Source organism: Dipodomys spectabilis, unplaced genomic scaffold, assembly GCF_019054845.1.
Source record: "Dipodomys spectabilis isolate Male_0828 unplaced genomic scaffold, ASM1905484v1 ptg000077l, whole genome shotgun sequence".
Classification (NCBI taxonomy): domain Eukaryota; kingdom Metazoa; phylum Chordata; class Mammalia; order Rodentia; family Heteromyidae; genus Dipodomys; species Dipodomys spectabilis.
The window spans coordinates 749,400-761,531 of NW_024870754.1; the positions used below are offsets into that span (position 1 = coordinate 749,400).

Genomic DNA, 12,132 nt, shown 5'->3' on the forward strand with positions numbered 1-12,132 from the left:
TTAGTTTGCTTCCGAAAACAAAAACAACACTATTGTGAGAAGGTCATTTGAACATCTAAAACAACACTTTTGGAAAAAGTTATGGGTAATTTCATCATTGATCAATAGGCACATTAGTAATTGGAAGTTATCAGTTAAAATAATAGCTACTTCAAAAAAACTTGGCTGTGTATCTGATTTGATATTTTACTTTTGTTGTTCATATTGCTAAAATAGTTTAAGGGTTAAAAAATTATGTGGTACAGAAAATTGCAGCTATAATGCCTTTCAGATTGATGACAGTTTTAAGTATAATTTCACAATTCATTTTCAAATGAATACTGTAAGGTCTGAGAAATCTCTGCTTTAATCCTGCAATCTGCAGCATCCTGCCCCCACTTTTTCTTTTTTTAGCTTGGTGTGGTGATGTGAGGATTTGTGCCACTGGGCAGAGTCTAGTCCTGGATATCTGCATTTATTGGGCTTATTTCTCCTTAGGGTTGAAGTCTCTCCTGGTGATAAATGTGGTGCTGAGAAAGCTGCACTCACTCTCCCAGAGACTAGGGCACAATTCAGTGAACTGTAAAAGTAATGCAAAATGACAATTAAACTAGGGCATTCTCTGGTACCTTGGGGGCCTGACAAAGTGGAAGCATTTGACTTCTGATGTGCCACACTTATTAACACAGAAACCTAATAACATTTCACCCACTCCAAAGTCTCACTGAAAACCTTAGCCATTGTAAGGGAGCTGAGAACAGAAAGCAATAAGACTCCTAAACAGATAAAAAAAAAAGCATGCAAAGAACAAAACCCAAAACATTGCACTAACGTTCATGCATTGAAGACCATATAATTTCTCTCTTAGAACAATATCCCAGCTTTTGACTCCAAACTCATTTTCTAGACTATTTTTACAAATATAGTTATGTAATTTCCAAAACACAGTAGAGAAATGGAAGAGGAATTGCTTTTACTTATACTAACAGCACTGAGAAGTAACAGCACTGAGTTGCAAGTTGATTGAGATGTATATGTTGAAAATTAAAGATAAGTACCCCAAAGAACAAAATATGGGGATTATTGAAGGTATAGACAAAGTCTATGTGGTACAATGACATGTTCAGAAGCATATATACTTCTTTGTTGTATTTAAGAAGGGTATCTACGTGATACATTTAAGAAATAAGGCAGAATGCTTAGGGTTTTAAATTAAAGTTTCGGTTCTTAAAGGGGAAAGCCCTAAGCTATCTGGAAAACTGAACTATCCAGAAATATTTCTTCTTTGAGGGTTTTAGACAAGTCAATGATTTTAGTAAACCTAGGCCAAGTCAGAATCTTGCTTCCAATTAATTTGTAGGAAAAACAAAATGGAACATAATTTCTAACTAGAGAAATGATTTGCAAGAATTATGCTAAGTTATAGAAGTGCAATGTTTATTTGCCATCAAGAATAGAAATAAAAGTTTGTTTTAGTTTCATTTTCAGTGTCAAAATTAAGTTTTCCAGAAACAAATGTTGTTCATGTCTTTTTGCTGTGTTTCTGTGTTAACCTGGTTTGTCTTATTAAAGACAAAGACATTTCCCAGTGAAATTAATGTGACATTTAAAGAAAATTTCCTCTCTCGAATGTTTCATGTTATTTGCCATTTAGAATACTTAGAGATGGGATTGGAATAATGTCAAGCAAATTTTGATTAAATAAGGCTAACCATGAGCCAATACATTCATGAAAAAAAAGAACTTTTACTTTTTCCAGAAAAATGCATTTTTCTGTAGTTCTTTATCTTATATTAAGATGACTTCCATAGATAATATAGTAGAAAGTATCATTTTCTACAAATCTATGTTAAAAATCTATGACCAGTTCTCTGTTTATGACTTTATTCTTTTGCCCTGGAGAAATGTAACAATTACCTGAGAAACTTAAAAAAGAAAAAAAAATTAGTGCCTGGGCCCAAATCCATGTCAATTTTCTCAGAACTTCTTCAAGTGGATCCTGTCACCAGTACATTTTAAGAATGCCCCTCAGATAATTGTAATGTGCTGAGAACCACTTGCCTAAGACATGTTAACTGTTCATTAAGATAAGCTTGTTTCCATTTTTATGGTGGTTTGAATGTCTCTTTTTTTTTGGTCGATCATGGGGCTTGAACTCTGGGCTTGAGAGCTGTCCCTGCGCTCTTCAGCTCAAGGCTAGCGCTCTACCACTTGAGCCGTAGTGCCACTTCTGGTTTTCGAGTAGTTTATTGGAGATAAGAGTCTCACGGACTTTCCTGCCCAGGCTGGCTTTGAACCGCGATCCTCAGCTCTCAGCCTCCTGAATAGCTAGGATTACAGGCTTGAGCCACCAGCGCCCGGCTGAATGTCTCTCTTTGCTCCACCCAAAGTGAGAAAAATTTATTCTTTCAGTACACAAGATTGAGTTTGAGTACTTGGCCCCAGTATGAGATGGAATACTTGATGCCAGAAAATATAAACCCAGAATATATTAAGCCATCACTGGCTAGTTAGCTCAGTGGTTTGAAATGTAGTATTGTTGCATAGGTTGTATGATCACTGCAACCAAGCTGTTTCATAAAGAGACTTGAGACTAATTTTAAAGGCAAAAGACAATGTGTGGAGCAGCATAGTCATATTCACTCTGAGAAAGTTGGTTCTAGGGAACTGCCTCACTGACTGCTCCTATCAATTCCATTAGGGTGCAGTATGGAACACCAGTTTGTGATAGTTTGTGTTGAATTTGGGAGTGGACTATTTGCATTTGAAGTTCAGCACAAGAGCAAGCTTTTACAGTAAAGAGAAAGGAAGGTGATAAATTTGAATGTTACTCTTAAAACCAGTAGAAGATCATGCCTGGTGCTAGGGTTATCCAATTTATAAACCTTTGGGAGTGGGGTAATTGTTAAGGTCATCATAATCAAGCCCTCTAGGCCTGTCTCTCTTCTTAACTCATTATCTGGGAGTGGCTAACGTCATGGAGAGATACATTATTCCACTAGGATCAAAAAGTGGTAGTCATCAGAGTTCAAATTTGCATTCTTTTTCTTTGTGGAAATGTGATTCTGGCAGCTGTTGAGGTCAGGTCTCCACAGAGCTCCCTATGTGATTCATAGTGCCCACAGGTTGGTTGCCCTCATATGCAAAGCTATGTCAAATTTTATACCTGAAAATTAGCTTTTCTTAACATGATAACAGCTTGGGGAGTTGCTTGCACTTTTCCTACAAAGCCAATATCATCTAGCTCACTTTCTTCTCCTTTTTGACATGTCTACTTACCATCCTCCTTCAAAAATTATTTGGTAAGTTTTGAGTCTGTGATGGACATGAATGCCTTATTGTTTTATTACCTGAACCAGGTCAGATTCCTGTCCTACTTAGGATTTCAAATTCTACAAAAAGCAAGTAATAAGGATTCTCTAACTTAACCTGTGAACATGGATGAAGTACTTTAGATTCCTGTTTCTATTGTCTGTATTCCACAGGGGAGAAAACTGAGGTACATAAAGGTTAAGAAATGTACCATACAAAGGAAACAAGAAAATCACAGAGTACAGTAAAAACAACAACAACAAAGAAAGACCTTTTGTGTCCATATATTGGGGTTCATTTCACTTAGCATCATCTTATATGGCCATATGCACATAGATTTTGAGCTTTTCTGCTCATCTAATAAAATTATCCTAGACATATACTAATTATTGAAAATGAGGGAAACCAGGAGGCCTATATTTCTTTGGGTCTGGCTTACTTTTTTAATTTTCTTTTTAATACTCTCTCCTTTCTTTATTTATCCACCTGCTGCTTTCTATCTACCCTAGGTGTTTAGGATCCTTAACCTGACTGTTGGCTGTTTAGTGTCCGTGTCTTAGCTGGATTTGCTATTACTGGTCTCATTTTCTCCTCTATCAAACTGTGAACTCCTTGAAAGCAAGGAACTACATCTTAGAGCCTAGTGCAGTTAATGTCTGACAGGTAGTCATCTGAAAGGAATCTGCTGTTTTGTTCAAAAGACAGCTATTGTGCTTTCTTCTCCAGGCACTTTCAGTTGAAATGATTGCAGAAGGCCCCTGTGGAATGATGGGTATAGTGGAGGCTTGCTGGTGGAATGGCAGGAGAGTGGAGAGGATGTGTTTGGGAATTTTTCTTTTCATACAATGGTTTGAGAAGAGTTGTACTTCACTATTGGATGTAAGGTCCACTTTATTAGTACATTGACTTACTTCGGTGTAGACTCTTCCCTGGCTTCCACTTCTCTTAAAACTAACACACACCCCCACCATTAATCCACCTAGCCTCTGGGTGCTCATAAGCTGTTTTCCCATCTCTTTTATCTGGCAGGTATTCTGCATTTGTTTCTGTAATGCCATTGCTCCAGCAGTCTACTGTAACCAGATTAGACAGTGGTATTTTAATGATAGGAGCTGAGACAGGGGTTTGCTTGCAAACTTCATGTTTCACATGAAAGGCTTTGGCATCCCCTGTGGACTGCCCTTCACCCTGTTGTAGACATAATACTTGTTTGCCTTTATATCTGTGATAAAATGAAAGCTTTCCTGCATAACTAGTACTGAGAAAATGTCTTAAAACAAAGGAAAGTGCAGAGTTTAAGTCCACAGTAGGGGATTACCTTGCTTGAATTTCCATATCTTTGGAATAAATACTTTAACATGTTAATTATCTATTACTAATAAGAATACCTTTGAACTCCAATCAATTTGATGGGCATAGAATAGTCTTCACTGGGGAATGGTGAAGCAATTAGTTTCTGTAAGTATTTTGAGTTATATTGTCTCCTCCATAAATGGCTACATGGTCAGAAGCCAGCCATATTCTAGGGAATGTTTGTGTCCGGTCCTCTCTGGTCTGCAGGGGTGAGGTGCTGCCTTCATAGAGCATCCAGGGAACCAAAGAAGACATTGCTCAGGCAACTGGTTTCCAATCCATTTATTGCTTCTTACCTAGTTAAAATTTTTCTTTTAAGTAACATATTTGTATTGTTCTTTTGAATCATCCATATAACCTCTCCCATCTTTTTATTCCTCATTACAGACTGAAAACTATTCTTTTGACTCCAACTATGTGAATAGCCGAGCTCATTTAATCAAAAGGTATGTCATTTTACTTTCCTGTTTCTTTTTGTTTATTTAATTTAAACTTTTATTTTTGAGTTAACGTACATTTGTAATGAAATATTTCCACACATGGACACGGTGTACTTTGAACAAATTTTCCTAATATATCTACCATGTTCCCATTTTGCTTGCATATTTCTATGGCTGTTTAATTTAATATATAAAGAAAAGCTAATTTGAACTGCTTTTTGGATTTTAAGGAGAACGTTTATATGCTTATTACAGAATTTTAGGAAAATTCAAGAAAAGTATAAAAAGTAAGTAAATATAACTGATAATTCCATCACTTTTGGCATATTTTTCCATAAAAATGGGGGATCTAATGGAGGTGTGGCTCAAGTGATAGAAGAGAACTGGCCATGAACAAAAACCCAACTGAGATCTCTAAGCTTTGAGTTCAAGTCCTAGTACTAGCATACACACAATATTTATGTAAGTATTCACAAAAGCAATATAAATTTAGGATATATTAAGATGTGGCTTTGTTGAAAATTTAAAATTCAATATTAGAAACAGCAATATATTATAAAATTTTCAAAATCATATTGACAGAAAAATTTTGGTTGCTACTCACATACTTTAAAAGCTCTCCCTCATCTGGAACTTCCAGGGAATTCAGAGATTGCTGTTATTTATTCGCTACTTTGACATTTTAAGGATAATTTTAATGATAAACTTTCCTTCTAGAGGAGAGTAAAATGAATTTTCCTGACCCAATACTTATTAAGATATTTTGTAGTGTTTAGAAGAGAAATTTGAAGTAGAAATTTGTATCATCAGTTGCTCTTAATTTAGCTATCCATTGAGTTACAATTCATACAAGTACAGAGCTGAGCTGCCTACTAATAAAGAAGTTTCCACCCAGTTCTCCAAGCCTTAAAGTCATCCAATGGGAAAAGGACAAGGGTTTAGGAAGTCCTCTAAGAAAGAAGAACTGAGACAAGGAGAGAATTTTTGTGCACCTTTCTAAGCAAATCAAAGCAAAGCAAAACAAAACAGTGTTTGGCCATTCATATGATCCACTTATTACTGTTTCATGTAAATAGCCTCTCGAATGATTCAGTGGTTATTCTGCAGTTAAAATTGAGCACTGAATATGTTTGTTAAAATAATAGAAATAAAATGAAGAGGCAAGCAGGGTATATTAGAAATGGGGTAGAGAAGACCTGAAAATTCGATTATTATTCTGGCTCTAAATCCATAAGTTTACATCACTAGAAGAGTAAAATTCTAGGGATAAACTATCCTGCTATAAAAAAAACTTGAAATTGTATCTAATTTAATCTATGATCTGGCAGTAACTCTTAAAATAACTTTAGGTTTACTTGTATTGGTCTGGGAAAGCTTGTAACCTTAAGTGATGATCATTAGTCAACTGAAAAAGACTATCCTTGTATATTACCAGTCTTAACATACTTTGAAATTTTTCTGAGGTGTAGGGGACAAGCCATTTAGAATATTTTCTTGGCCTGAAGAATAAATCAAAAGGTACCTAATTCAAAATTATATGACCATCTTGTTTTAAGAAGAAAGAAAAACTGTCTTTACATGCATTAATTAGAGTGGCTTTGTAGGAGAAATTGGCTTTGTTTTGTACTTCAGGATTATGATTTTCAAAGCTTCTTTTTAAACATACAGTAAAAATAGTGACTTGTTTTATCCTTTTGGGCTCTTTAAGCGAGCTTTTTCTAGGTACTTAGGAATTCTATGACCAGGTTACACTGATAACATGAGGCTATCTTTTTCATAGTCTGGTGGAAAGCTAAGATTTCTGGGGACTCTCATAATTAGGTCAGCCCTGAATAGCCAATTTACAAGGCAGACTGATGAGAGAAAAAACTTATGTTCAAACATTTAGCTTTGGGATGCATGTATTTCCAAAGCAGCTTTGAGACTCATTGGGAAACTGATTTACATGTGCGCACATGTGTGCGCGCACACACACACACAAAGTAATAAATACACACATGTGCATGTATGTGTGAGTGTGCGCACACAGACAGATACATGATACAATATGAGTTTAATGGGCTCTTGATGGAAATGTTTTCTTTCTTTTTTTGGGGGGGGGGTCCAGTCGTGGGGCCTGAACTCTGGGCCTGGGCGCTGTCCCTCAGCTCTTCCGCTCAAGGCTAGCGCTCTACCCTTGAGCCACAGCGCCACTTCCAGCTTTTTTCTTTTTGCTTATGTGATGTTGAGGAATCGAACCCAGGGCCTCAGGCATGCAAGGCAAGCGCTCTACCACTGAGTCACCTTCCCAGCCCCAATGGAAATGTTTTCTGATACTACCTGAAATCAAAGTTTGTATGTTTTTCTTTAGCCAGGGATCATCCTAATTAAGGGAAACATCTGAAAGTTCAGGGACACCTCCATTTTTGCCAGTTTCTATTTATGGAATTTCAAGGGCTTTGACAAACCAGGAAGACCTTGGAATTTATGGAACAAATTGAGTTTAGACATGGGATACCTTGTAAGCTATATTTATCTGGGGAGTAATTATTATAAATGTAAAATGTGAGGAAACTATTAAAAGAAAGTGCTGCGTAAAACTAGGGTGATAAAACCATGTAAAGTTTGTTAAAGTAGCTCACAGCTGTGTTTAAGAGGGGTTCACTCTGTGTGGTTTCTTAAAGATTCACTCCTAAACATGGAAAAAAGCTTCTGTACAGAAACTTCTGAATCTGATTGCCAGTTTTAATTTTATTATCAAACTAATTTCAGCCCAACTTTGAGGGTGTGTTTCCTACCTCTTTTATTAACCTCTATTCAAGTTTTACTCTTCTAAGAGCATATCTTGGACTTTCACTTTTGACTTTTTTGGCTAGACTGTTTAAACACAGTTGTCTTTCACTAGTTGAATAACAGCAGTCACTTACTACCTCTAGTTCTTTCCTGTTTTAATCAGGGAAAGTATCTGACACTCAAACTAGAATGACACAAAGAAAGCTTGTTCATAATGGGATTGTTTATAAATATTTCCCATGGACACTACTTATTTTGGTACTAGAACTAGCAGAGGAGTTGGAAATAGTTGTGAAATGATAAGGAGGAAAGTATGGGGGGAACATTGACTTCACAGTGCTAACAACTTCTGGAGGTGAAGGATGCTGTCATTATTAAGTGGGCCTTGCAGAGGAGGAGAGGAGACAATCAATATCCTAACATCGGTCTTCTCTCATGATCTTATTTCCTGCTATTGTCCTCTTTGGGCTAATCCCAATGGAAAGCTAAAGGGAAAAGGGGTTTTCATAGGCATAAATCAAGGGTGACATAGGTGAACAATGTATCTGGAAGGGAAAAATAAAAATAAATGGCACATTCTCCATAATTTTCTGCAGTGAGGAATCTAGCATTATATCTCGGTAGCTTTAATTTTTCCATAACATCACCTGTGATGTTATGTATACCCAAGGAGAGGAGTTCCAGATTGACAAGCCAAGACAATATGAAATTCTCTCTGGATGTGTTTATTTCCTGCTTCACTTCCTTGCTTTCAGAAAGCCAGCAGTACTTTGCCCCTGCTGAAATATTCTTTCCTCAAGTCTGCTCTCTAGGCTACTGTCTGGTCCTGTAGCGATTTTGATGCATTCTCAAGCAAGGCATGAAGCTGTAGCCAAAAAAGGAAATGAGTAAGGTGCTAAAGGAATGTGGAAAGAAAAATGAGCACTAGCTCCTTACCATGAACAGTGCTTGTCTTTACTACTAAAATTATCTTGGAGTTTTGTAGCATCAGGTATGGTACTTTGTATATAGTAAGTGCTAGCTACTTGTTTGTTGAAAGAACAGAGGAAAATGAACACTAAACTTTTCTTTAAGCCAGGAATTTCTGAGCTTTAATGTACATTGGAATAATCTGAGAGACTTAAAGGAAGTCTCTAGCTCAAATACTAGAGAGCCTCTAGTTTTTACCTGATTCCAAAATAAATTGTGGCACAAATAGTTCAAAAATACTCTAGAATCTTCCTTAGGTTCCTGAACAGTTTCAATACTCTTTTGACTTTCACTACCCTCTTAGTGTCAAATAGGGTTTCTTGAGTGTGTGGTGTCACAGATTAGGAAGAAATGACCTATTTTTTTCATAGTCTTCTGTCTTTTGTAAAAAAGTTCTAGTGTTTTAAAGGGTAAATACAGGTCACAATTTGTGTAATATTTCTATATCAAACATTTTTGAGTAACTCTTGTGTACCCTGCTCTGGGTATTTTCAAATGAACCTATCTCTCAGTTTGCTACCAGAGCAGTAATAGAAACATTTGCAGTTACAATAGCATTGCAAGCAGGTACCCCTAATTTATTGCCCCACAAAAGTTGTTTTACAAGTCTTTCATCTCCCAAGAGGTGCACAGGTAATAAAGCAAGTGAAATAAGCATTTTTATGTCTGGCATAAATTGTTATTTGTTTGAGGCGAATAACCATTTGCCAGGTTGTTTTACAATTTGTGGCATCTTGCTCACTGGGTCTTAAACTGCCTTACACAAATTCAGTCATTAATCCACTAAATGTCCTTACAAGATCAGAGTAAGTGGTACTTGGTTTGTCAAATGGGCAAACTGATCTCTAAATGAGTTAACTGTCCCAAGGTTTGAGGTAATAATGGTATATACATTTTTCTTTTTTTCTGAGAATACTAATTTCTTGTGTCCACACTAACTGTGTTGTTTCCTTAGTATTTAATCCTAAGTGATTTATTTCTGTTCTTTCTGTCACCACCCAAAAAAGACTCTGAGGTAGTTTATAACATTCAGATGCATGTAAAATGAATAATCAAAAATTTAAAAGGCAGATCTAAAGCCAATTAAGAGAAGAGATAGAGATCCCTGGCATCCAGGGAGGTAACTCAGTGCAATTAAACATTACGTTTCCCTCAAAGTTTCTGAGAAGCCAAGACAAAATGAAAAGCACATTGGGTCACATAGTTCTCATTACTCAATAATAGAAGAATACATATTTGACAGGAAAACTATTCTTTCTGTTCCTGAATTTTAGGAGAAATAACATAATGGACAATATTTGATTTGTTTACAGAAAATACAAAAACATTTTAAGTATAAAATTCTTATACAAAGCAATCCTATAAAAGACTATGGCCATCTCATTTTATTTATTTATTTTTTTGCTCACAATGCTTTACAGATTTTATTTTTAAATTTTATTTTATTTTTTGTAAAGTGATTTAAAAGAGGTTACAGTTACATAAGTAAGGTAATGATTACATTTCGTGTCAAAAATTGTTATACCTTCCCTAATTTTCTCCCACTGTCCTTCTCCCCCTTCCCGACTCCCCTTCCCTTCAAGTTATAAGGGTCATTTACAACATAGTGTCTTGTGAGTATGGCTGTTGCATTCGTTCACCATTTGTCCTTTTTCTCAACATACTGTTATTCCCCTTTCCTTCCCCAAATCAAATAAATAAATAAATCAAATAAGACATAAGGTACCAAAATAAAAAGCAGTGACAACAGGGGTAAATGAAAGGAACAAAAAGAAAAAGAAAAAAATAACTTCACATAGTACATTAAAAAAACAACAAAAAACCCTTTTGTTTCCATATCTTATTTCAGTTAGCATCATTTTATATGGTCATATGTACATAGCTATTGAAGTGTTGTGATCCTCTGCTAGGATGAGTCCAAATATAAACTAATTATTACAAATGAGGGAAACCATGGAGCCTATTTTTCTTTGGGTCTGTCTTACTCCACTTAATACGATTTTTTCCAAATCTTTCCATTTCCTTATGAATGGGACAGTGTCATTCTTTCTGATGGAAGCACAGAATTCCATTGTGTATATATACCACATTTTCTTGATCCATTCATCTACTGAGGGGCATCTGGGTTGATTCCATATCTTAGCTATGGTAAATAATGCTGCAATGTACATAGCTGTGCTGGAAGTTTTGTAGCCTTGTTTGTTTGTGATCATTTGGGTAAATGCCCTGGATCATAGGGGAGCTCTATGTTTAGTCTTTTGAGGAATCTCCATATTGCTTTCCAGAATAGTTGAACCAGTTTACATTCCCACCTACAGTGCAGTAGCATTCCTTTTAGGCCATCTTATTTTAATTGTAGCTCAATGAAGGTATTACCATATAGAATAATGATATATTAAACAATAATCACTTATTTACCATGTATTTGTATCTGATAATTCATGTACAATGTCTTATTGAATTCTCAAAGTGGGCATGTGAAGATTTTAACAAATTCATTTTATAGATAAGAAAATTGGGGGGGGGGATGGGAAGAGATGGGAAGAAGAAACAAAGGAGGAAGCTACAATGCTTGATAAGAAATGTACTCATTATCTTGCCCATGTAATTGTAACCCCTCTGTACAGCATTTTCACAATAAAAAAAGAAAATTGAGATACAAAAATATTAGACATCAAGCCCCAGGTTATGGGTTATCGTTTGTTCTAATGACTTCAAGGTTAGTACTATTTTTTTTTTTACTATAGTATACTATAGGAAAATAGTTTAAAGACTCTAGCACAGTTGTTCTCAACTAGGTGTGAGTTGGCAATGCTTTGCTGAAGATGTTTTCGGTTGTTACTTTGATGCTCAGAACAGACACAACCAAGTGTTATGTGGCCCCAAATATCAGTAATGCCCAAGTTAAAAAGCCTTACTCTAAGGGATGGCTAATCACCTTGCTTTTAGCCATTATGTATCTCAAACATGATTTGGAAACTGTTGTAATGCAGTTAATTCAGCATTGAATTTTCTGGTTTAAAGTGGCAGTTTTGTGTTGGTGATTAAATAATATTTCATTATGTTTCAGATACTAGATAATATAGGTTGAAAATTAATCTATTAAAAATGGAGAAGCCTATGAAATTATTTCTTTTTTCTTGCCAGGCACTGGTAGCTCATTCCTGTAATCCTAGCTACTCAGGAGGCTGATTTCTGAGGCTTGTGGATTGAATCCAGCTTAGGCAGGAAAGTTCATGAGACTCTTATCTCCAATTAACTCCAGAAGTGAAGCTGTGTCTCAAGTAGTAGAGCACTTGCCTTGAAA

At 35.9% G+C, this 12,132-nt stretch overlaps 1 protein-coding gene across 1 annotated transcript in view; it reads left to right on the forward strand.

Annotated features, from left to right (window-relative positions):
- Pcdh19 (protocadherin 19) overlaps positions 1–12,132 on the forward strand; it is a gene marked incomplete at its 3' end in the record, with an annotated part of 67,888 nt that overhangs the window by 54,242 nt on the left and 1,514 nt on the right. The window contains exon 4 of the mRNA XM_042683062.1: positions 5,032–5,090. Within this exon, the coding sequence (XP_042538996.1) occupies positions 5,032–5,090 (59 nt within the window). The remainder of the gene's footprint in view (positions 1–5,031; positions 5,091–12,132) is intronic.